Genomic DNA, 26,780 nt, shown 5'->3' on the forward strand with positions numbered 1-26,780 from the left:
CAGCGGAGCAGGGATGCAGGGGTTCTGGCTCCCTGGCTCCCTCCTGACCTTTGTTTCTGGGCCATGACTCGCCTTGCTGTTTGAGGTAGGCCACCCCATTCATTGCTACCATTCATGATTCAGTATGACGTCAGCTCAACAGTTACACTGAAGCCAGGAATTAAGGAGCAAGTACTAGGCTGTTTCCTTGGCAACCCGGCTTCTGTGGGCAGTCGTTGTGGCCATTGATGATCCACAGTTACCACTGGGGGCACAGTGCTCAGCGGAATGAACTAAAATGAGCTTTTACCAGGGGCCATTGGCAGAAATCTAATTCGGAGAGTTGCTTAGGAATCCTCTGGTCCTCAGGTCAGGGAGACCAAAGAAACTTAAAAGACACACTTCTCTGTGGCTTTCATACCTGCAGGCACTTCCTCTTGTCCCTGCTCCCCGCAACCCCAGGCTTCCCTCCTAAACCACAGATCCGAGGGCACTGTGCTCTTGGTTAAACGGCCTTTGACACTTCCTTGAATGGAGAACAAAGCCCAGGTTCCCCAACGTGCCATTCCGGAAACCCATCGCTGACCCCAAGTGGGCTCTTGGTTGCTTCTCACTGTATTATTTCTGGTCCAGCCTCACTAGAGACCCACCTTGCTAGAATCACAAAGCATTCCCTGCAAACTTGGCTGAGGGCATTTTTTCACTTTACTTTCAAATTTGACTGCCTAGCCATCAAAGGCTTAGTTAAAAGAATACAAAGTTCTGCTTTTAATAAAGTTCTTCTATTGAGACTCACATCATTTTCATTTGTCTTTGTTCTCTTCTCTTTGTTAAATGATCCTTTTTGGGATAGAGGGGACTCAATCCTTTCCCAATAGCTTTACTCTAATTTGAGCAGCGTTTCAATGTGAGAAACAATGCATTACGTTTATGATTTCCAGGTTTATGTTTTTAAAATTTTTGTTTAGAGATGGGAGTCTCATTATGTTGCTCAGGCTAGACTCAAACTCCTGGCCTCAAGCAGCCCTCCTGCTTCAGCCTCCCAAGTAGCTGAGTTGACAGGTGCATGCCACCGTGCCTAGCCTCATTTCCAATTTTAACTTAATAATTGGCATACTTTATAATTACATTGTGTCATTGGACGCCCACAGCCGAAATCAGTCAGAGACTAGAGTTGAGTGAGTGGGGGAGACTTGGGAATAAACAGAAGGATTCAGATATGAGGGATTTTGAATGGATTGATTTTGTTTGTTTGTTTGTTTGTTTGTTTTTGAGACAGAATCTCCCTGTCTCCCAGGCTGGAGTGCAGTGGCATGATCTCAGCTCCTTGCAACTTCCACCTCCTGGGTTCAAGCGATTCTCCTGCCTCAGCCTCCCGAGTAGCTGGGATTACAGGTGCCAGCCACCATACTTAGCTAATTTTTGCATTATTATTATTATTATTTTTTAGTAGAGATGGGGTTTCACCACATTGGCCAGGCTGGTCCCAAACTACTGACCTCAGGCGATCTGCCCGCCTCGGCCTCCCAAAGTGCTGGGATTACAGGCATGAGCCACCGCTCACGGCCATGAATGGATTGCTTTTGAATGTGGCCAATGCACAGGTGTTTATGACATTATAATTTACTTTATTTGTAACCTGCAAGGTTACCAGGAATTATAAATACTTAGATAAGGCACTCAGCGTTCCTTTCTCATTGTTTACACATTTAAATTTTTTTTTTTTTTTTGCTGGGTCGGGTTTTATTTCAAATGCAGCCACAGAGACGGTTTCTGCACAGGTACGTGATCCGACTCCACAAGCTCCCACCAGGGGCTCCCCATGACCCGCAATGACGCTGTGTGGGGTCAAAGGAAAACAGGCCACAGCCAGGCCCCTCGATGGACGCAGGCAGGGGACCAGGAATGCGGCCCACACAGGGGTATGGGGAATCAGGCGGAAGGTGCAGGTTTGCAGCTGGCGGGAGGAGCCAGCGTGCCCCAATCTCTAAAATATTCCCGGTAGAAAAATAGACATTTCCCTCCAAAGCAGATTCCTGGGGCTGGAGGGTCCCTCCAAGGCCAGGGGTCCGGGTGATTCCAGAGCATCCACGCTCTGCGCTGAAGGCACTGAACCTGCCATCACTGTCCCAGCCGTCACCGGCCAAGGAGGGTCTGGAGGAGGGAAGGGGCCCTTGCGAGGCTCTGGTGCTGGTGATCCCGGCCCCCACCACCGGAGGAGCTGAAAGCCCTTGCTCAGCCGCTGCCCTGCTGGTGATCCCGGCCCCCACCGCCGGAGGAGCTGCACCCTGTGTGGTCTGAGGCAGCCCTGCACTGGGCAGCGGCCCCGCCCCGCGCTGAACCCACTAGGAGAGCAGCTGCAGCACCTGTCGGATGCGCTGGGCCCTCCCCGGCAGGGGGGGATCAGAGCCCTCCTCATCCAGCTCCCGCATCAGGGCTTCCGCCTTCTTCACCGTCAGCTCTCGGGCCCGGCCCTGCAGCCCCTCCAGGTAGGCCAGCAGGGTGGAGAAGTGCTCATCGGGAACCTTGTCACTGTCATACATGTGGAGCAGGAGCCAGGTCTGCCTCGTCTTCTGAAACCTCCAGTTCTTGTGCTTTTGGGCCCATCCGCAGAGGTAGTCCAGGGCCATTTCGGCCCCCGAGCGCCTGGCAGGCGGGTGCTGGGCCACAAGGCCTGCCTCCCGCAGACGCTGCCTCTCCTCTTTCTTCCGTTCCTTTTTCAGCTTCCTTTCCAGGACCCTCTGCTCCTCTGGGGACCGCTCTGGCTCTGCGTCCAGCCCGGGCCTGAGCACAGCTTCTCCCTTGGAGCCGGCTCCTTCGCCACTTGGTGCAGCCTCAGGGCCCAGCAGTGGCCCCTCTGCTGACGCCTTCTTCAGCTTTTTGTTCTTTTTCTCTGTCACTTCAGGAACTTTTCTCTTCTGTTTTGCCATCCTGCGCCCACCTGCGCCCACGTCGCCCACCTAAGCGTGAACAGCTGCCTTTAAAAAATTTTAATGTGCAACTGTGCGTGTGCGTATATGTGTGTGTGTATGTGTGTATATAAGCTCATATTTTTTCTTTTTTCCTTTATATCATAGGATTTTTCTCATGCTATTTTACAGGTTTTATAAATGTTTTAATGGTTATATTACAGTCTATCGTATAAATGAGCTAATTTGACTCAACTATTACTCTAATAATATCTTAAATTGTTTCTAAGGAAAATTCTTAAATTGTTTTAGTAAAAAGATAAAATTTTGTGCATTAATCTCTTCTGTCTTTTCAGATTATTTAAAGATCAATTCAGAGAAGTAGGATTAGTGGGTTAATGATCATGACATCATTTTAAGGCATTTTCTTTTAATCACAAAATTATACCAAATTATCTTTAGCAGTTACATCGCAGTCTAGCCATTGAATATGGATATTCACATATGTAACCTTTTTCAAATTCCACATGCAAAATGCAGATTATTATTGTTTTAATTTGCATTTTCATTTATAGTATGGTCGAATATAGTTTCCCTTTAATTAATTTTATTTTTAAATAGTTTGCTTATGTTTACTGCCTTCACTGAACTTCAGGGTCATGCTTGCCCTAACCAACGTGCACAAATCATTAATATTAAGGTTATAACCTCTTACATTTGCTACACACTCCCTCTCTGTCATATTTAATTTTAAACATAAAAATTGTTTTTAATTTTACATTTTTAAAATTTTCAGTGCAGCCTACAGTATCAACTTTCTACTGTGTAATTTTTTCGATTTGTATTAAGCTTAAACATTTTTCCCACCCGGAAAATGAATATCTTTATTTTCTTCTGCTCTTTGTAAATTTGTATTTAAATATTTTCTTTTTTATTATTTTATTTATTTATTTGAGACGGAGTCTTGCCCTGTCCCCCAGGCTGGAGTGCAGTGGCATGATCTCTGCTCACTGCAACCTTCACCTCCCGGGTTCAAGGGATTCTCCTGCCTCAGCCTCCTGAGTAGCTGGGACTACGCGTGCCCGCCACCACGCCCGGCTAATTTTTGTATTTTTAGTAGAGACGGGGTTTCACCACGTTGGCCAGGCTGATCTTGGACTCATGACCTCCGGTGATCTGCCTGCCTTGGCCTTCCAAAGTGCTGGGATTACAGGCATGAGTCACCACCGTGCCTGGCCTAAATATTTTCTTTCTTTCTTTCTTTCTTTCTTTCTTTTTTTTTTGGAGACGTAATCTTGCTCTGTCGCCCAGGCTGGAGTGCAGTGGCACAATCTCGGCTCACTGCAACCTCCGCCTCCCGGGTTCAAGCCATTCTCCCGCCTCAGCCTTCCGAGTAGCTGGGACTACAGGCGCCCGCCACCACGCCCGGCTAATTTTGTTTTTGTATTTTTAGTAGAGACGGGGTTTCACCGTGTTAGCCAGGATGGTCTCGATCTCCTGACCTCGTGATCCGCCCGCCTCGGCCTCCCAAAGTGCTGCGATTATGGGCGTGAACCTGGCCACTATTTTCTTTTTTAAATTCACATATCCAGAACTGGTGGCTTACAGAACCCCATTCTAGGTTATGAGATTGACTAATTTATTCATTCATTTAGTTATCCATGACTTCAAGAAATAATTATTTGGTGCCAATTCCTAGCTCTGTGCTAGGAATTGGAACACGAGCATTTCCTCTCCTGACAAGCAAGTGTATATAGCAGCTCCGCACGGTTCTGTGTGGCACCTCGGGAAAGTGGTCCAGCGACAGGGGACACCTGGGGAAGAACGAAGCTCACCAGGGCTCAGGAAACAAGGTGATTCAGACGCAGGGCTCGAGGCTTGAGACGGGAGGGTGAGGGGGGCGTGTTTGAGGCGGGGCAGGGTACGCTGAGTTTTAAGGCTGTGAGGAGGAGGAAGTCTCCCGCACTGAGGCCTCAAGGTAGGATGGGCTAAAGGTGCCGAGGGGACAGGCGGGACCACAAGCCGGCTCAGCTCAGGCAGAGACCAGGTGAGGAGGCAAGCAGCCTCCTGGGATTCCATTCCGGGGCAGGGGCAGCGTGCAGGGAGCAGGCTAATCTAGGATGACATCTGGTTCATCACAGTACAGGTAGATATTCTCATGGGACATAGATTCTTATATGTTATGTATAGATTGTCATAGTAGATTAGATCTGCTATACGCTATGGACCTAATCTATATCTTGCTTACATTTCCTCCACCTCCAGGGCTGCACCCTACAGAGGAACCAGAGTGGAGCAGAAGCTCTGTGGCCATCAAGCAGGAGGTGAGGTTGTCCTGGACCAGCGCAGTGGCTGCTGAATGGAAAACGGGACAGGCATAGAGGCTACATGAAGGTATCTTGAAGGTCTTGCTCAAGAACTGGATGTGGTGCATGAAGAGAAGGAAGAAACGATGAATTCTTGGGCTTTGGTTTGAAATTTGGTAAATGTGCCATTTACTGGGATTGAAGCAGAGGGCAAGTGAAGAATTGTTTTAGTTTAAACTTTGAGATGACTCAGGTATTGAAATAGTGAGTAAGGAATAGAAATTTGGGTTTGGAGGTTGGGGGAGGATTCTGGGTTGATTTTGAATTTGGGAGCAGGTAGGTGTTATTTAAAGTCCATAGTGTAGGCCGGGCATGTAATCCCAGCACTTTCGGAGGCCGAGGTGGGCAGATCACTTGAGGTCAGGAGTTAGAGACCAGCCTGGCTAACATGGTGGAAAACCCATCTCTATTAAAAATACAGAAATTAGCCAGGCATGGTGGCGCACACTTACAATCCCATCTACTCGGGAGGCTGAGACAGAAGAATTGCTTGAACCCGGGAGGCAGAGGTTTCAGTGAGCCGAGGTTGCACCACTGCACTCCAGCCTGGGTGACAGAAAGACTCCCTCTCAAAAAAACAAAAAATAAATAATAAATAAATAAAGTCCATAGTGTATAGCAGATCTAATCTAGTGTAACAATCTATACACAAAATATAAGAATCTATGTACTTTAAGATTATCTACATGTACTATGATAATCCAGATGTAATAATTTTCTTCTGCAAGAAAAGTCATAAAGTCACAGGACTGGATGAAATTAGCAAAGGAGGGAGTACAACTAGAGGAGATTTCAATGGGCTGTTATGGCCCCTGCAAAAGTCAAGGGAACCCCGTGAATGCTGAGTCCTGATGTTGAGGCTGGTGGTGCCACACATAGAAGAGGGTATGAAAGAAAAGGCTTATTACTCAGATGATGGCCAACTCTGGGTGAGTGGGGCAGGCCTCCCAAGCAGGTCCAAAATGACTCGAGAGAGCCAGGAAAGGATCCTGGCTTGGGGTTTTACTGTGGTCAGGGTGAATTGAGTTAGGGTTTCCATACACAGGCAAGGGCTTGTGTGATTGACTCTCCTGCTGGGACCAAAGGAGGGAACACTGAGAATTTCTTATCAGTGTGTGTGTGGAGGGGAGACTTCCTCTATCCTCTTAAGTGCAGTCCCTGGGGCCTGTGAATTAAGCTGACAAAAGAAAGACTAACAGGAAAAAAAAGGTTTATTTGTATGCATATGTTAGCAAACAAAAGAAGTAGCTAGCTTGCTAAATTAAAGTTAGTGGCTTATAAACCTAACTTAGAAGGGAAAAAGGAGTGGAGAGAAAGGTTTCTATGGGAATTGGGAAGAGCAAATAGGTTTCTTTAGGAAAGACAAAAGGGTTTTTAGGAGAACAAAGAGGAAAAAAGAAAGTTTCTAATAATGTTTGTTTATGCAGGTGTGAGTGGTCTTTCCCATCTACCTCAGGTCCATGAAACTTCCCCGAAGAGGGGATTTATGATAGGGCTACTCCCCATCTTCTTCCTGTGAGTAGAAACTGCCCTAAGGGGAATTTACGGCAGCCTTGGTTTTAAAAAGTTTCTGCTTAATATTAGTCAGTTAAGGGGTGCTCCAGCTTCTTTCTGCATCTGTTGAATCTCAAATGTCTTCAGCATAAAATAGTCTTCATTCCAACTCTGGGGTTCCTAGTGGGTCCCCACAGTAGCTTGTCCAGATGTGGGGCAGAGGGGAAGAGGGAAGGGGGGCTTAAATGCTGTCATCAAACAGGCTCCTCATTCCACCTGCCGACCAATAGGGCTCTGGTGGAGCGATGCCTAGCAGCAGAGTGGAGAATTTGGCTGTCCAGGGAGGCAGGAAAGCCGGGAGGGGAGAAGAGAGAGGAGTCAAATGACCAGAAGGTTTCAAAGCATGGGGAGGGTCCTCTCGGTTCAGTGGGATAAGGAGGCTGAGGCATTCACTAGATTTGCCACAGGCAGGCCAGGGAGAGGAGTGGTTTCAGTGGAGTGGTTGAGCTGGAAGCCTAATTGAAGAGTTTGTTAGAGAAGTTAGGGGTGGCAGAATACGCCACCCTAAAATATGCCACTTTGTCGTAAGGACTATTTTGAACCGAAGGCAGTTGAGAAACAGCAGACAGAAGATCTCCGTTTCCTCCCCCTATTTGCCTAAAAGAAGGACAGCAATTGGTAAAGGTGTCCTCCTCCCTTCTCAAACCGGAAGGAGAGAAGTTCATCGTTAATCACAGGAGACAACTTCAGACTCTTGGCAGCCTAGAGACAGCACCAGAGGAACCCACATAACAAACCTTGCTAACCACCCGTATCGTCCCATTGGTCTCCCCATATATTTGCCTTTCCGCAATTTGCCACTCCTTGAAAACTCAGTCCTTGGCCTTGGACTTGGCCTTGTCACTTCTCTGCTAGTGTACTGTTCTTTGTTAAGATGCTACATAACTGGCCAGGCGCGGTGGCTCAGGGCTGTAATCCCAGCACTTTGAGAGGCCAAGTCAAGTGGATCACGAGGTCAAGAGATTGAGACCATCCTGGCCAACAAGGTGAAACCCCATCTCTACTAAAAATACAAACATTAGCTGGGTGTGGTGGTGCGTGCCTGTAGTCCCAGCTACTCGGGAGGCTGAGGCAGAAGAATTGCTTGAATCTGGGAGGCGGAGGTTGCAGTAAGCTGAGATCGCGCCACTGCACTCCAGCCTGGTGAAGGAATGAGACTCCGTCTCAAAAAAAAAAAGCTACATAACTGTCCCTTTTGGTTACTCATCTTTGAGTTTGGTGTGTCTGCACAGTGCACAGTTAATAAACTTCTGTTTGTTTTTCTCTGGTTGATCTGTCTTTTGTCAGTCTAATTTGCAAGGCCCCAGCTGAAAATCCTAGAAAAGTGGCAGGAAAAGGAATTTTTCCTCCTCTAGGGTAGTGAAGATGTAAGCATAGGCAGATGCTAAATAAGTTTTATCATGAAATGATGTGGGTGTGGGGTCAGGACAGTTGTTTCTAGGTGATGGGAGCTGCTAGAACAGGTTAGTATGCCAAAGAGCGACGGGGGTCCCCAGGAGAGGGGGTAATGATGAGGGTGGGAAGTCTTCCTGTAAGTGGGAGGACCCAGAGCTGGGGAGGGAGGGGCCTTGACAGGATGTGTGTGTCACGTTGGAGGAAGAGGGGGTGCTTTCCTTGGCTGGAGTATAAGGGGGTTCGTTAGCTGTGAGTGAGGCAGGGTGGTGGACTCTTAGGACAAGGGAGGAAGTTGGCATTTTGTATGCCCCTGTACTATTCCCCACCCTCTTGACTACAGAGGACAAACGTCCTAATGAGAGTTGGAGCCGTCTATGAATTAGCTCCAGGGAAAATATAGAAAGAAAAATCCAATCACATAGAGGGCTGGCCTCCTTTACTGAATTATTCTACCTCTGCAATAAGCAGTTAGACCCATGCTTCTTAGCCTTCTTTTGGTCTTAGGCCCTTTTGAGATTCTGATGAAAGCTATAGAGACACTCCCCAGAACAATGCGCATGCCATTTTGGGGAATTTAAATACTGGGGGAACTCTAGGCCTCTTGATTCATATCCCTTATGCTGGAGGATACTCTGTGGGCAGAAGGGGCATGCAGCCCTGGCCTTTTCTTGGAAAACTGGCAGATGCCATCATGCCCATATAGAATTCCATCTGCTCCTGTTCCTTGAGATCTGGTTAACACAGGCGACACGTGGCTTCACAAGATTCCAGCCTCCCTCCATCCCCACCCATCTCCACAACAATTATAACTTTATAGTCTCCTAATACAAAGAGTGGCTTCATTACCCATTGTTGACTAACCCTTAGATAAAATTGAAATTCTCAGAACAGCCCACATTTTCTCCTTAGTGGTCCTTTTTTTCTGAGCAAGAATTTGATTTCATTTTCCCAAAGGGCGTAAAACCTTCATTTCATTTACTCAGAAAATATTTTTGGAGAGTTGGGACACCCCACGCATGGTCCTAGGAGCTGAGGAGACTAAGAAGGACGAGGCAAAAGGGAGCCTCTGTCATGGTGGGGGACGGAGCGCAGATCAGCCAATACATTGTAAAATGATGAGTTTAAATAGACGTAACTGCTAGGAAAAAATACTCTATGTGAAGGTGTATCAGAAAGATCTCCCTCTTGGCCAGGTGCAGTGGCTCACGCCTATAATCCCAGCACTTTGGGAGGCCAAGGCGGGTGGATCACGAGGTCAGGAGTTCAAGACCAGCCTAGCCAAGATGGTGAAACCCCTTCTCTACTAAAAATAGAAAAAAAAAAAAAAAAAAAAATTAGTGGGGCCTACAATCCCAGCTACTCAGGAGGCTGAGGCAGAGAATTGCTTGAACCTGGGAGGCGGAGGTTGCAGTAAGCTGAGATTGCACCACTGTACTTCAGCCTGGGTGTCAGAGCAAGACTCTGAAACAAAAAACAAAAAACAAAAAACTCCCTCTTCCCTACAGTGAACCAGGAAAAAGGAGGGCATTTGGGTCTCCCCTGGGAACGAATCTACCCCTTAATGCTGCTGCTTGGACGTGATGTGTGTTGCATGGCCCAGCCTAATGTCCATGGGCCTGGCAGTGTTCTGACAGCCTCCTGGTCACCCTGCTGGTGAAGGAGAGATCCTCCACCCTAAAAAGGGTGAGACACACACAGTGCAGACATCGGCCACATGAGAACTGCAGCAGCTTCTTGGTCACAAATACTCATAGCCTGGGGGCAGAGGACACCATACTCTATGCTGTGCAGGCCACACCGAGACACCACACTCCATGCTGTGCAGGCCACACTGAGACACCATCTCCATGCTGTGCCAGCTACACCAAGGACACCACACTCTGTGCCATGCAGGCCACACAGAGACTGCCCTCAGGAACACAGTGAACCAACAGGGCTGTGGGAGGAGGTTTGTAGTGACAGGCGGGGTTGGTGTCTAGTTCCTGCTGGAGGATGTGCTGGGTTTTTGAAAATAATTCTGCAAGCTGGCAGTAAAGTGAAATCTGTTAGGTTGAGGACCAGGTGGGGTTCAGCTGCTCTAGAACTAGCTGGGTGGGGAGCCTTTTCCACTGGGTGGGGAGCCTTTTCCACTGGGTGGGGGGCGCTTCTGGTGAGGGCAGGGGAACTCACAATTAAGCCTTTGGGGCCTGTGAGGCTAAAAGATGTCATGGCAGCACTTTGAAATTTTAGGTCTTGCAATATAGGAGGGACTCTTGGCTTAAGGGAAGGTCCTAGAACTCTCATGACTGTGGACTGGTGTGGGAACTCCTCTTACAGCAAAGTAGGGGTAAATAATGCATTCTAATTTAGAATATATTCTATATTATATAGAGAATTATGTATATAATATATATTATATAGAGAATTATATATAGAATATAAAAATATATATAGCATGCAATAATGCATTCTACTCCCAGTGTGCACATTAAAAAGAGTAGGAGATGCTTGCCAAAGTGCCCTTCAAAAAAGGCCGTACCAATTTATTCTCTTTTCTACAGTGCGTTATCATACAGAGAACGTCAGTTTGAGAAAGATAACATGTCATCGTAGGTATTTTAACCAATTCCCATGATCGTTAATAAACGTAAAAACACATTTTTAAAATTAATTTATTTTTGAGACAGGGTCTCACTCTGTCACCCAGGCTGTAGTGCACCAGCACCATCACAGCTCACTGCAGCTTTGAACTCCTGGGCTCAGGCCATTCTCCTGCCTCAGCCTCCCAAGTAGCTAGGACTGCAGGCACACATCGTCATGCCCAGCTAGTTTTTTTTGTAGAGATGGAGCCTCACTGTGTTGCCCAGGCTGGTCCTGAATTCCCGACCTCAAGTAATCCTCCTACCCTCAGCCTCCCAAGGTGCAGGGGTTACAGGTGTAAGCCACTATACCAGGCGTGAAAATTGTTTTATACATTTGTAGGCCATTCATATGTGCCCAGACCCTTTGTCTGTTTTCTTTTTTTTTTTTGGGGGCTAATATAAAAAATTGATTCGGCCGGGCCCAGTGGCTTACGCCTATAATCCCAGCACTTTGGGAGGCCGAGGCGGGTGGATCATGAGGTCAGGAGATCGAAACCATCCTAGCTAACACGGTGAAACCCTGTCTCTACTAAAAATACAAAAAAATTAGCCGGGCGTGGTAGCGGGCACCTGTAGTCCCAGCTACTCGGGAGGCTGAGGCAGGAGAATGGCATGAACCCAGGAGGTGGAGCTTGCAGTGAGCCGAGATGGCACCACTGCACTCCAGCCTGGGCGACAGAGGGAGACTCTGTCTCAAAAAAAAAAAAAAAAAGATTGATTAATCAGAGTTAAAGTAAACGTAGACTCTGAATATAAACCCTGTATAGACATAGTGCATATACCTGATTCTCTCATTTTTATACTTTGTTTGAAATCTTTTTGTTGTATGGAAGTTTTAAATTTCTGTGTAATTATCATACTTCTATCATTTCTGTGCTTAATCTTGCTTAAGAAGGTCTTTTGTACCCCAGTTTTGTAAAACGTGCTCTTATGCTTTTAAAGCACTTTTCATGTTTGTGCCTTTACTACGTGAGGAATGTGCACTTGCACAAAGTGAGATAGAGATCTAAGTTTCTAATGTAATTGCTCTAGGAATTTTTGTTTCATTCCATTGTTTTATGTGTCTAACTCTGCCAATATTTGAATTCCTAGGGTGTGTGTAATGTACATGTGGTGATACATGCTTTTTTTTTTTTTTTTGAGACAGAGTCTCACTCTGTCACCTAGGAATGGAGTATGCAACGGCACGATCTCAGCTCACTGCAACCTCCACCTCGGCCTCCTGAGTAACTGGGATTACAGCTGTGCGTCACCATGCTCAGCTGATTTTTGTATTTTTAGTGGAGATGGGGTTTCACCATGTTGGTCAGGCTGCTCTCGAACTCCTGACCTTAAGTGATTTGCCTGCCTTGGCCTTCCAAAGTGCTGGGATTACAGGTATGAGCCACTGTGCCCTGCCTGCATTAAATAGATTTATTAATGTTAAGATATCCTTGCATTCTTGGGATAAGCTCTACTTGGTTATGATATATCATTAATTTGGTTCATGCTGGATTTGATTTGATAATATAGAGAGGACTGAAGAGCTGAGCACTGGCAATTAAAGGTGGCATCACAAATGCCACTCCTTGTCACATTCCATTGGCTAAAACCAGTCACATGACCACGCATAACTTCCAAACGACAGGAAGAAGTAGAGGAGAATTGGATACTGTCCAACAGTATGAGTTTCTATCAGTCAGGGGCCACACCATTTATCATCCAAACTGGAACACTTTTCAGAGTGAAAGGGGCGTTATTAATAATTATGCTGAGATGACATGTGTGTTGGGTTTTAAATATTTCTTCATTAGGCCATGCACGGTGGCTCACACCTATAATCCCAGCACTTTGGGAGGACAAGGCGGGTAGACTGTTTGAGCTAAGGAGTTTGAGACCAGCCTGGGCAACATGGCGAAAACCCGTCTCTACAAAAAAATACAAAAATTAGCTGAGCGTAGTGGTATGCACCTACAGTCCCGGCTACTCGGGGGTGCTGAGATGGGAGGATTGCTTAAGTCCAGGAGGTCAAAGCTACAGTGAGCCATGATATCACCACTGCACTCCAGCCTGGGTGACAAAGCAAGACTCTGTCTCAAAAAAAAAAAAAAAAAAAAGGCGGGGCGCGGTGGCTCACGCCTGTAATCCCAGCACTTTGTGAGGCCGAGGCGGGCGGATCACGAGGTCAGGAGATCGAGACCATCCTGGCTAACACGGTGAAACCCCTTCTCTACTAAAAATACAAAAAAATTAGCCGGGTGTAGTGGCGGGCGCCTGTAGTCCCAGCTACTGGGGAGGCTGAGGCAGGAGAATGGTGTGAACCCGGGAGGCAGAGCTTGCAGTGAGCCGAGATCGCGCCACTGCACTCCAGCCTGGGCTACAGAGCGAGACTCCGTCTCAAAAAAAAAAAAAAAAAAAAAAAAAAAATTGTTTTTTTTTGGTGAATGTGTGTATTTATTGGGTTGAAAAGTTTTCCCCCAAATTCACGCCCACTCAACCTGTGAATATGACTTTATTTGGAAACAGGGTTTTTGCAGATGTAATCAAGGTACGATGAGGTCCTCTTGGACTGGGGTAGGCCCTAACCCAATGACTGCCGTCCTTGTAGGAGGGAAACTTGGACACAGACACACAGAGCAGAGACTGCCACATGAAGGTGAAGGCAGGGCATGAAGTTAGGTTGCCATAAGCTAAGGGACACCAAGGATTGCTGGAAGCTCCCAGAAGTGGGAGGTAACCCTTCTTCCCGGGGAAAAAAGGCAAGGGGTCTGCAGTCCGTGAGAAGCCAAGCTAGGAGAAGAGGATCCTCCATTCCCAGTCAGCTCTTTGTCCAGGCAACCCTGGTCACAGCAACACACCATCACCATTCCTAATGATGAAACAGTCAACGTATGCCTCTTATAATCAGGAACAACACAGGGACTGTTACCAAAACACCAGAGTTTGGTCTAGGTCCTGCTACTTGCTGCACAGAAAACCAATCGCTGAGACATGAGTAGTGCAGGGAAGAAGGCTTTAATCGGGTCCTGCAGCCAAGGAGACAGGAGCTCAGTCTCAAATCCATCTCCCTGACCAACTAAAATTAGGAGTTTATATAGCAGGGAAGAAATGTAACTATGTGTGAGAGAATGGGAACTAGGGAGGGGCAAGGAAGCCATCATGATGAATGAGAGGTCTGGCATCTCATTATCTGGATCAGATGATCTGGTGAGTTTGATATTTTTTGAGAGACCTGGGGTCCTTTCCTGAGGAAGGAACTCAGATAAAACAAATGTAAGTTTCAAGCTTAAAGACCAGAGGGCCAATTTCTATGTTTATTAAAAAAAAACTGTCTAAGGGATTATTGGGTTGGTTTCAGGGTCTTTAACCATGACCACTTTAATATGTTCTGAAACAGAAGTAAGATGGAAAGTAAAAACAAAATTATAATAACCTGAAGATCATAGGGTGATCTACCTAAAATTGGAAACAAAAATCAATAGCAAATCACTTAAAATGAGAGTTCAATCAGTCATACATATTTTTAAAAATCAGTAGTTTTCTGATATACTTTCAATAAGCTGTCAGAAAACATGAGCCAAAATGAATATAATTCATAAAACAAACAAAAATAATGTGTAACATGATACCTAGGTTGAAAGACAAAAAAAAAAAAATCTTTTAAAATAAACATCCTGGGTGTGGTGACTCACACCTGTAATCCCAGAGCTTTGGGAGGCCGAGGCAGATGGATCGCTTGAGCACTACTCATGTTGCCATCCTGGGCAACATGGCAAAAATCCCATCTCTATAAAAGATACAAAAACTAGGAGGGTGTGGTGGTGCATTTCTGTACTCCCAGCTACTCAGGATGCTGAGGTGGGAGAATTGCTTGAGCCCAGGAAGAGGAGGTTGCAGTGAGCCAAGATGGCACCACTGCACTGCAGCCTGGGTGACAAATCAAGACCCTGTCTCAAAATAATAAAAAAAACAACAACAACAATATCTCTCTACCTTTCACCATATTAGCAAGCAAAGGGAAAATGTGTATAGTCGCCATCACAGTTGCTGAAAAAGACATGTAGTAAAAGTTATAATTCATAACCTCAACATTACCTCTTTAATATTGTCCTGATTTTTAAAATCAACAAAATCCAAATAGTGTATAGATATTTCCTTAGCATGATGAAATGTTTACTTATTGTGGAAATAAATTAATACCACCCAAATGAGTACAAGCAAAGGTTGTTTATTACAGCTTGCTGCAGTTGGAGAGTCAGCACCATCGCTGGTGTTTCCAGGGCCTCCTTGGCTGGCTGAGGAGCGGGGAAGCTTCATGGTGGGAAAAGGAAAGGCCTGGGTGGGCCCTGAGGAAGGCTGGTAGCCTGGGGACGCTGGGGCGATCGATTAGAAGGGGGTGACCTATGAAATTGATTAAGGTTTGTCTTTCTCTGGTTGGTCTTAAGTTGAAAGCAGGGGCAAAAATTAGGAGAGGAGATGGTTTTTAAAAATTTTTATTTACTTATTTTTAATTTTTAAATTATATATTCACAAATTACAGTTATATACATTTATAGGTAAAAAGTGATGTTATGACTTTTGAATACAACGTGAAATAAATCAAGCCAATTAAATCTATTCATCACCTCAAATATTTGACATTTGTGGTGATGAGAACATTTGAGATTTCCTCTCTTAGCAATTATTAGCTCGATTATTAGCACTCAATTATTAGTTCTATTTACCATGTTGTGCAATAGATCTCAAAAAAAAAATCAAACTTGTTCTATCTGACTGAGACTTTGTACCATTGATCATTATCTCCCGTTTCCCCCACCCTCTGCCCCCGTAACCACCATTCTCCTCTCTGATTCTATGAGTTCAATTGTATCAGACTCTACACAGAAGTAAGAATATGCGGTATTTGTTTTTCTGTGTTTGGCTTATTTCACTCAGCATAAATGTTCTTCAGTTTCATGGCTGTTGTCACAAATAACCATTTCTTCCTTGTTTAAAGGTGAATGGTGGCCGGGCGCAGTGGCTCACGCCTGTAATCGCAGTACTTTGGGAGGCCGAGACGGGCAGATCACGAGGTCAGGAGATCGAGACCATCCTGGCTAACATGGTGAAACCCTGTCTCTACTAAAAATACAAAAAAATTAGCCGGGTGTGGTGGCGGGCGCCTGTAGTCCCAGTTACTCGGGAGGCTGAGGCAGGAGAATGGTATGAACCTGGGAGATGGAGCTTGCAGTGAGCAGAGACTGTGCCACTGCACTCCAGCCTGGGTGACAGAGCAAGACTCCGTCTCAAAAAAAAAAAAAGAGTGAATAGTATTCCACTGTGTATATACTGCATTTTTTCTTATCTATTCAGCCATCGATGGACCCTTAGTTTGATTCCATATCTTGACTATTGTGAATAGTGCTACAAGGAACACAAGAGTGCAGATAACTCTTCAACATGCTGATTTCAAATACTTTGGATAAATATCCAGGAGTGGGATAGCTGAGTCACTGTCAGCTGTTAAACACGTCCTGGCAATTTGGGGCTTGCTATTACAGGGGTTCTTGTTTGGCTTCCTGGACAGCCTGTTGGATAGTGGCCTGACTTCCTTCAAGTCTCACTTACAGCAGGCTGGCTTCCTGGGCTGGTTGCTGTAGACAGCAGGATGGCCTCCTGAACTAGGCTGCAGGTTGTGAGAAAGATCCTTTTTTATACATAATCTGCCCATTGTCTATTTGTATTTTCAGTCTCTCACTACTGATATCTCTGGTCAGAAACCAGTGTCCTGCTTAATGCTAAGACTCTAGAAACAAGAAAAGTCAAGAACAAGAATGTAAACTCCACATCACTTCTTTATTTAATATCGTCCTGGAAGCAAATGCAGTTAAACAGGAAGTAAAATGGAAGACGTGAAACTTGGTCAGGAAGAGACTAAATTACCACTGTTGGCAGATGATATTTAAAAACAGGGGTGGTGGCTCATGCCTGTAATCCCAACACTTTGGGAGGCTGAGGCGGGTGGATCACGAGGTCAAGCGATCGGGACCATCCTGGCCAACATGGTAAGACCCTGTCTCTACTAAAAATACAAAAATTAACTGGGCATGTTGGTGCACGCCTGTAGTCCCAGCTACTCGGGAAGCTGAGGCAGGAGAATTGCTTGAACCTGGGAGGCAGAGGTTGCAGTGAGCTGAGATTACACCAGGCATTCCAGCCTGGACGACAGAGCGAGACTCTGTCTCAAAAAAAAAAAAAAGAATATATATATACAGGTTATTATTACTATTATTCCGAGATGGGGATTGTGGAAGATTGTATTTTCCAGAGATGTTCACAGAATTAACGTCTCTCCTCCCAACTCTTCTGTGTGTGACCATGTCAGACCAGCCATTGAGACTCATAACCCACAGAGTATGGGAGTACTAATGGTGACTGACTTCAGAGGCAAAGCCAGAAAAACCCCATGCAGTTTTCTCCTGGTTTTCTCAGTGCACTCACTCTTTCTTGAGATTCAGCTGCCCACTGTGAGAAGCCACCTGTTGGTGCTCTAGCTGACAGTCCCACCAGAGCCCAGCCTTCGAGCAGCAGGCCTGTGAGTGGAGAAGCCTTCAATCCTGCCTCTTTTTTTTTTTTTTTTTTTTGAGATGGAGTTTCGTTCTGTCGCCCAGGCTGGGGTGCAGTGGCCTGGCCTGATCTCGGCTCACTGCAAGCTCCGCCTCCCGGGTTCACGCCATTCTCCTGCCTCAGCCTCCTGAATAGCTGGGACTACAGGTACCCGCCACCACACCTGGCTAATTTTTTGTATTGTTAGTAGAGACGGGGTTTCACCGTGTTAGCCAGGATGGTCTCAATCTCCTGACCTCGTGATCCACCTGCCTCGGCCTCCCAAAGTGCTGGGATTACAGGCGTGAGCCACCATGCCCGGCCTCTTTTTGTTTTTTTAAAGTCCTCCCAACTGAGGGCCTGGACATCAGGGAAAAGAAATGAGCCACCTGTGGGCTTCACCATAGTGGCTCAAAGCAAAAGCAGTTCTAAATGACAGTATTTCTTGGCTTGATCTTGAGGTGCCGCTGCTGTGGGCAGTGTTAGCCCTGCTACATGGTGGCTCCTGAGAGGCCAGGGTACAGCTGCAGATCCCAGCTTTACAGCTGCCCCAAGAGTCAGGGAGGGCACAGAGCATGGGGCTGCAGCAAGAGCCTGATTTGGTCTGTAAGGTTGTTTTCCAGGAATGCTGGGGCTGATGGAATTGGACCCCTGGTTGTCCAGTTTTGGTGGAAGTAAAGTGTATTGGGCTGCTTTGGGACACAGGGACTTAAGAGCCCCTGGGGACCATGGGGCCAGGGAAGCCCTACTGGAAGTTAGTATCTAAGTAATTGTAGCAGGTCTTAATGGTGGATCGTCCACGAGGTGGGCACCCTTCATGTTCCCAATCTGTAGATGAAAAACCGAGGCTTAGAAACCTGCCCATGGCCGCAGAACCCCACTGTGGAGCCATGTTTTCAATCATGATGTCTGTAGAGGGTCACTGGGAGACTTTTTAAAAAGAAATTGACAAAATAATTCCAATTTCATCTTGAAGAATAGACAGGTGAATATGCAGCAGAGTTGCATCTTACAGATCTGTGTTGACAGTGAACTTGTAATTAGGAAATATGTGGAAAAAATTACTACTGCAAACCCCTGTATCAGGTTTCCATCACCAAGACAGGCTCCCTGCAGCACAAAAGTAAGGAATAATAAGGAAAGGCATTCCTCTATCCATTGTTTTCATTTTATCTTCAACTCATGTGTCATATTTTCTTTTTTTTCTTTTTGTTTTCTGAGACAGGGTCGGTCTCTGTCACCCAAACTGCAGTGCAGTGGAGCAACCTCAGCCCATTGCAGCCTCAGACTCCCTGGGCTCAAGCAATACTCCGACTTCAGCCTCCTGAGTAACTGGGACTATAGGCATGTGTGCCACCATGCCTGGCTAATTATAGTCCTCCTCCCCTCCCCTCCACTCCCTTCCCCTCCCCTCCACTCCCCTCCCCTCCCCTCTTTGACAAGCGTCTCACTCTGTGCCCAGGCTGGAGTGCAGTGGCGCGATCTCGGCTCACTGCAACCTCTGCCTCCCAGGTTGAAGCGATTCTCCTGCCTCAGCCTCCCGAGTAGCTGGGACTACAGGCGCTCGCCACCACACCCGGCTAATTTTTTGTATTTTTAGTAGAGATGGGGTTTCCCCATGTTAGCCAGGATGGTCTTGATCTCCTGACCTTTGACCTTGTGATCCACCTGCCTCGGCCTCCCAAAGGGCTGGGATTACAGGCGTGAACCACTGCACCCGGTTTATAGTCCCATTTTCATAGGTGAAGTGTGTGCTGGATGCAGTTCCACTGTGGCTGGGAAAGTCTTACTTAGAGGTAGCACTGTGACGTGGACCTGGCCATACATCCTGGGGATGCGCCCCCACTTTGATAATCTCCCCTAAGAGTGGGACTGTTCCTGTGGATTAGTTCCCCCCTCTAGCTCTGACATTCTGTGATTCCAAAGGGCAATTCCCAGGACTCTTTCACTCTAGTTAGGGCTGTCAGCTCCCAGTTCTCCGTGTGCTTTCGCATGTAATAGAGGGATAAAACACAGAAGCATTCATCACAGAAGGATGAAATTAGAGATTCTCACATGATTTAAATAGTGCTTTTGATAGAAAAAGTTTTTAAATCTTTCCTTTTGTGGTGAAGGAAGGGATAAACAGGAAAAACAATGAACAGAAATAGAACCATAATTTGTAAAATTTCCCAGAAAATATGGAAAAAATTGCAACTCCCCTTGAAAACAAAATAATACAAATTTAAAGTACCCCAAAAAGAAGGGGGCAAAGAAGTACATAAAGATACTGGGCCCAGTAGGGGGGCTCACATCTGTAATCCCAGCACTTTGGGAGGCCAAAGTGGGAGGATCACTTGGGCCCAGGAGTTTGAGACCAGCCTGAGCAACATAGTGAGACTCTGTCTCTCCAAAATTTTTTTAAAAATTTAGCTGGGTGTGGTGGTGCACGTCTGTAATCCCAGCTACTCGGGAGGCTGAGGTGGGAGGATCACTTGAGCCTGGGAGGTTGAGGCTGAGGTGACCCATGATTGAGCCACTGCACTCCAGCCTGGGCAACAGCGTAAGATGCTGTCTCAAAAAAGACAGAGAGAGAGAGAGAGAGAGAGAGAGAGAAATACTGTTCCACACTGTTTCAGTTAGCTCATTTTGTAAATGAAACCAATCCAATTGTCCCACAGACAGTCTTTGGATAAACATAGAAACCGACCCTGGTCTTAAAGCTTGAAACTTACTTTGTTTTATCTGAGTTCCTTCCTCAGGAAAAGACCCCCAGGCCTCTCTAAAAGTATCAAAGAACTGAAACTCACCAGATCGCCACATCCAGACAATGAGACTGTCTTATTTATCATGATTATTTCCTTACCCCTCCCAAGTTCCTGTTTTCTCACACATTGTTACCTTTTCCCCTGCTATATAAACCCCTAATATGAGTTGGTCAGGGAGATGGATCTGAGACTGAACTCCCATTGCCTCGGCAGCAGCACCTGGTTCAAGCTTCTTTCTTGGTAATACTCATCATCTCAGTCATTGGCTTTCTGTGCTGAGAGCAGCAGGACCTAGGCTGAACCTCTGATGTTTTGGTAACATAAAGAATAATATTTTCTTTTTGAGACATAACATAAAGAATAATATTCTTTTTCTTTTTGAGGCAGAGTTTCGCTCTTGTCCCCTAGGCTGGAGTGCAATGGCACGATATCGGCTCATCACAACCTCCACCTACCAGGTTCAAGTGATTCTCCTGCCTCAGCCTCCCAAGTAGCTGAGATTACAGGCACCTGCCACCATGCCCTGCTAATTTTTGTATTTTTAGTAGAGAAGGGGTTTCTCCATGTTGACCTCCTTACCTCAAGTAATCTGCCTGCCTCGGCCTCCCAAAGTGCTAGGATTACAGGCATGAGCCACCACGCCCAGCCCAAGAATAATACTCTGTGTTGATGTGGTAAACTTGATAAAAACACGTTGTTGGCAACTTTGCAAAACCACTCTGCAAAGCAATTTGACAATATGTATTCTTCGTAATACAACATATGGGTATAACAATAGCATATAATAATCACAAATGCACTCTAAGATCAACAATTTTATATTTATTATTTCACTTAATTTTTACAATAATGCTGTGAGGTGAGTACCCTTACGTGTCCTGTATTACAGATTAAGCTCAGAGACATTAGTTATGAGCCCTAGGCCACATAGCTAAGGGAGGTGCAGCTGGGATTTAAAGGCTCAAAGAATTTGGAGACTGTTACCCTTTAACTCTTACTGACTTAGATCTATCTGTATTCCAAACCACTAAATAGCAAATCAAACAAACAAGTAATTTGATCATTCAGCTTTGTAAAAGAACCACACAATGTTATTGGTATATGAGAGAAATAAAATATAAAGTGATGGAGGCTGGGCACGGTGGCTCACGCCTGTAATCCCAGCACTTTGGGAGGCTGAGGCGGGCAGATCACGAGGTCAGGAGATCGAGACTATCCTGGCTAACACGGTGAAACCCGATCTCTACTAGAAATACAAAAAATTAGCTGGGCGTGGTGGTGGACACCTGTAGTCCCAGTTACTCGGGAGGCTGAGGAAGGAGAGTGGCGTGTACCCAGGAGGCGGAGGTTGTAGTGAGCCAAGATCGTGCCACTGCACTCTAGCCTGAGCGACAGAGCAAGACAGTCTCAAAAAACAAAACCAAATAAATAAATAAATAAATAAAAAGCCAAAACCATAAAGTGATGGAAAATAAAGGATTTCCTAGGGGTAATTTAAAACAATTCAATTCCACTTAGAAATGTAAATGGGAGGAAGGTTAACACTATAGAATAAATAAAGGATACATTTTATAAAAAGCGCAGTTGCAGAAGTACTGCATGTTGTTGGTAACACTGCTGCATGTCCCTCAGCACTCACTCTCTTTCTGGGGAGAATTTAAATTACCTTGTGCGATGGCTGAATTGCGTGCCCCTAAAAATTCCTATGTTGAGGCCCTAATCCCCAGGACCTCAGTGGATGTATGTGGAGACAGGGTTTTTACAGAGGTAATCAACTTACAGTGAGATCATACTGGTGGGTCCTAACTAACATGACAGGTGTCCTACAAGAAGAGGAGATGAGGACACAGACAGAGGGACAGCCATGTGCGGACACAGGGAGAAGACACCGCCTGCAAGCCAAGGGGAGAGGTCTCAGGAAAAATATCCTTGCCGACACCTGGCTCTCGGACCTGCAGCCTCCAGAACTGTGAGAAAGTAAATGTCTGTTGTTTCAGCCACCCAGCCTGTGGGCCCACGTTGCAGCTGCTCTAGACACCAATGCCCTTTGCATCCATGTGTGCTGGTGAGGCACCGTGCCACCTGGGGCCATTCCCTCGTCCTCTCTGCAGCCCTCGCCCCAAACTCTCTCTGCCTAACGGGTCTGGCCAGCATGTGAGATGGAGCATTTTCCCTCAGTGTTCTGCACTGTTGCATGAATTCTAAAGCACCAGCATTTGGGAGAAAGCAAGGGGGAGTGACAGCTATGGTGCCCATCATTTAGTTGACAATAATAAGGTGCAAGCCAGAGCAAACGTGTGCTCCTCAGCATGGGGACTTGCACCCGTGCTGCAGCCTGCCTTGATTTCCTGGAGTCTGGCATATTTCACTCTGTGAGCAGGAAACCGGCTAACCAATCGGCTGCAGCGCTCTCTACATTAGTATCATGCTACCTGGAAATACATAAGCCTGCCTCGTCATCAATAAGACAATTCAAGATGTCGTCAAAAGAGGGGCCTGTTTTCTTTTTACCGATAAATGTTATTCATTGTCAGCTCATGGGTACTGAGGGGGCTTCGTGCTTCACAGCCCAATCCCTCTGAGTAGACTGCATTTTTTTGTTTTGATAAAATTAGGAAAGTAATCAGCAGAGCTCCTGACTTTGTCCCTCTTTTTTTTTGAGCTGTGTTGTTTGAGAAAGTGCTTGAGCACTGAGGTTGTTGGCAACTGTGGAAGCATTTTGGAAACAAATAATAAAAAAAAATAATAAACACTTTTGTTTACATGTCCTAGCTTTATGGAATCTGAAGAAGACAAAGGACCCACTCACATGTTGGGCACTTGCTTTAAAACCTTACTCTTGGCTGGGCGCGGTGACTCATGCCTGTAATCCCAGCACTTTGGGAGGTCGAGGCAGGCGGATCACTAGGTCAGGAGATCAAGACCATCCTGGCTAACACAGTGAAAACCCGTCTCTACTAAAAATACAAAAAATTAGCCGGGCGTGGTGGTGGGCGCCTGTAATCCCAGCTACTCGGGAGGCTGAGGCAGGAGAATGGTGTGAACCCAGGAGGCGGAGCTTGCAGTGAGCCGAGATCGCACCACTGCACTCCAGCATGGGCAACAGAGCAAGAGTCTGTCTCAAAAACAAAACAAAACAAACAAACAAACAAAACCTTACTCTTTAATAGTCGGCTTCATGGGCTGACAGCTGCACTGTTTCTCAGGGCCCAGCCCTCTGAAGGCCCATGCTTGGCTTAATACTCTGCTATCACCATCTTGAAATTCTTAATAATTTTGAACAAGGGGCCCCCACATTTTCATTTTGCACTCAGTCACGAATTATGTAGCTAGTCCTGCTCTTTAACCAGGAGCCAGAGATACGGTCTCCAAAAGGAACATACCTATTTACTAAGTGAAAGAAGCTAATTTGGAAAGGCTATATGGTTCCAACCCTATAACATTCTGGAAAAGGCAAAACTATGGAGACAGTAAAAAAAAAGATTAGAGATGAATCAGTCAAGCATAGAGGATTTTTAAGACAGTGAAGCTAGTCTGTGGGATACCGCAGTGGTGGACACATCATTATACATTTGTCCAAGCCCACAGAATGTACAATGCCAAGAGTGAACCCCGGTGTCAACCACGGATTTGGGTGATGATGTGTCAGTGTAGGCTCATCGATGGTAACAGATGGACCACTCTGTGGGGGATGTTGACAATGGGAGAGGCTGTGTGTCTATAGGGCAGGGGAGATATGGGAATGCTCTGTATTTTCTGCTCCTTTTTGCTGTGAACCTGAAACTGCTCTAAAAAAATAAAGTTTACTATAAACAAAAAGAACAATGCACCAATGAGGATCTGGGAATGGCAACGTGAGGGTTGTTGTGCAAATGGTCAAATCCGACACCTACAGGGTGAGAACCGGGAGAAGGAGGGCAGAGATCCAGCATCAGGACATGCCTGACCCCAGTTCTGCAGGCTGTGGGGATAATAGAGCTGTCTGCTTTGACGGGGCCAGACCTTGCAGTCCAGTAACCATGCAGGCTGTCCCGACGCCCGTGTCTGCCAAATCTCACTTTTTCCCGGCAACAGGCCAGGTCATACCAGCCAAGAGACTTTTCCGGGAGGCTGAAGTCACACCTTCCTTGTGAAGAATGCTGAGCAGTTGTAGAGTTTGTTTCTTTGAAACACGAAATTGCTGAGGATAAACATGAAATGTTTTGTTTATTTAAAAAAAATGTTTTTCCTTGTTGCGGTTCCTATTTTTCCTTGTTGCGGTCCCTATTACCCAAAGGATTGGGTTTGCTTTTTTTTTTTTTTGCTGGCATTTCAGGGAACTCTCATTTACAAGCAAAACTCATGCTTTAAGTTTTAGAACAAATCCAGACAGACTGCCATTGGGGTTTACCGGTCTTTAAAAACCAGTGATTTATTTAATGTTGTTGATGAAAACCTAGCTTCCAAAATGTTTTCTTGTGAGATGATTGCTTGGTCTTAGTTTCTAGAAGGCTGAGTTTCTCCACCACTCAATCATGTGCAGTGACCTCACCCTTTCATCTGCCCAGGAAGGGAAACCGACTCCAGTGTCCATAGAGACATGCAAGGGAGTCTGGCTCTCATTTCCTGACTTGCAGAGAATCCGGCTGGCTGCCCCTGGTTTCAGTGGGACTGCTCAAAGCTGAGAGCTCAATTTCAGCAGGAAATGCAGAATCAGCATTAAGAAAGCCAATGTTTCCCAAATTCCAATCAGACAGTGAGTTTCAAATGCTGTATAGTCATGCAGTAGTTTTTGAATAGAAAGCAAGCAAGCATTAAGACAGCAGAAAAGACTATTTTCCAATCTGTTTGTGTTGCCAAAGGGAGAGAGAGTGCAAGGTTATTCTGGTAACTTAGGAAGTATAAGTGACTGAAAATATCCATTTGTGCATGCTGAGGGGCTTGGTCTGTACAATCCAGCAGGCAAGCATGCTTTCATTGTGTTATCCAGACACTTGAGGCTAAAAAAAATGTAGGCCAGGCGCAGTGGCTCACGCCTGTAATCCCAGCACTTTGGGAGGCCGAGGCAGGTGGATCACCTGAGGTCAGGAGTTTGAGACCAGCCTGGCCAACATGGTGAAACCCTGTCTCTAACAAAAATACAAAAATTAGCTAGGTGTGGTGGTGGGCGCCTGTAATCCTAGTTACTTGGGAGGCTGAGGCAGGAGAATTGCTGAACCCGGGAGGCAGGAGAATCGCTGAACCCAGGAGGCAGAGGTTGCGGTGAGCTGAGATGGCGCCACACACTCCAGCCTGGGCGACAAGAGCAAGATTCTGTCTCGAAACAAAACAAACAAACAAACAAAATCCAACCTTGACTTCTCAGTACCTTGCACTGTAATCCTGCACAGACTGAGGAGAGATCATGAGCACATAGAAACATTTGGGGTTCTAGGGCATTGAGGCCTGCAAAACAGTCAGCTGCCTTGTCTGATGCTCAGGGAGGTTGGGCCGTGCCCTTGGCCATCCACATTCCTTCCTTTACCAGGCTGACATCCCACTGGCAACACCTGGACTGCAGGCTGGTGCGCACCACCTCTGCCCCCTCCACACTTCTCTCTTTGGGTCCCTGTCCCGCTCCAGCACTTACTGCCTCTCTTGGTGGAGCACTTTTTCCTGGACAGTGTCCTGAGGACATGTGGAGAAAGCCCCTGCCCTTCTGAGATCACTTTCTACACCTGCACAGTGAGAAAGTGGCACCTGAAGCTACCTACCTGTTCTAAGACATTAACAGGTTTTGAAACCATCAGGTTAGATCCATGGCAATTTCTGGGGAACCCATAGGCACCCCACGAACTCTGCCTTGTTGGAGGAGCTAAGTGAAGAGTTCTGGTTACAGCTGAATGTCCAGGGCAACTCCAGAGGCCCCCCCACAGACAGTGGGCTTTCCTCCTGTGTTTGTTTTCTCAGGTTTGCAGCCCACACTGCTCTGAGCAAATATAAACCTGCTATTTGTCCAATGCTTTAAATCCCAACAACATTCCCAGATTAAACATCATACATACTCAAGTGACGGTGATTTGAGATTGGCCAAGCTGGCAGAATCTAGTTTAACAGTGGAGGGCGTTGGGGTGCAATGGAGAGAATTCAGACTTGGAGTCAAGGGAAAGTCAGCTGTAATGTGAACAATCTTCTTGGCCTTCTGCAGGTGTTACTTCCTTTGTGCCGTATTTTCCTTTCCAGCCAAATAGGAACTCCTTTATAGGGTTGTTAGGAGGCTCAATAGTCGCGTCTTTTTTTTTTTTGAGTTACAGCCTCACTCTGTCATCCAGGCTGGAGTGCAGTGGCACGGTCTCAGCTCACTGCAACCTCTGCCTCTTGGATTCAAGCGATTCCCCTGCCGCAGTCTCCCGAGTAGCTTGGATTATAGGCTCCTGCCACCATGCCTGAGGCTGTTTCTCTGCTCAGGTTCCAGTGGCTGGTCTAGTTCCTCCACATACTTATAGTAACTTGGTCCTTTCCCTTACACTATTTTTACGTGTTTCCTTTACAACTAAGAGTTCTACTCATGCGATATTTTAGTAAGGCAAAATATCTGGTCAATTTAACACACCCAATCCTGTAGTGAGACAAGTACATCAGGGTGGAAAGATCTAGCTTTCAAGTTTGTGCAATGTATGGCATTTC

General features: G+C 46.2%; 1 protein-coding gene across 1 annotated transcript; it reads right to left on the reverse strand.

Annotated features, from left to right (window-relative positions):
* Positions 1 to 1,148: 1,148 nt before the first annotated feature.
* LOC100970242 (uncharacterized protein C7orf50-like) lies at positions 1,149 to 3,113 on the reverse strand. Its single transcript, XM_034967657.3, has one exon. The coding sequence runs from the start codon at positions 2,907 to 2,909 to the stop codon at positions 2,325 to 2,327; it is 585 nt and encodes a 194-aa protein (XP_034823548.1). The 5' UTR covers positions 2,910 to 3,113; the 3' UTR covers positions 1,149 to 2,324.
* Positions 3,114 to 26,780: the final 23,667 nt, after the last annotated feature.

The sequence above is a fragment of the Pan paniscus genome, chromosome 11 (genome assembly GCF_029289425.2).
Source record: "Pan paniscus chromosome 11, NHGRI_mPanPan1-v2.0_pri, whole genome shotgun sequence".
Classification (NCBI taxonomy): Eukaryota; Metazoa; Chordata; class Mammalia; order Primates; family Hominidae; genus Pan; species Pan paniscus.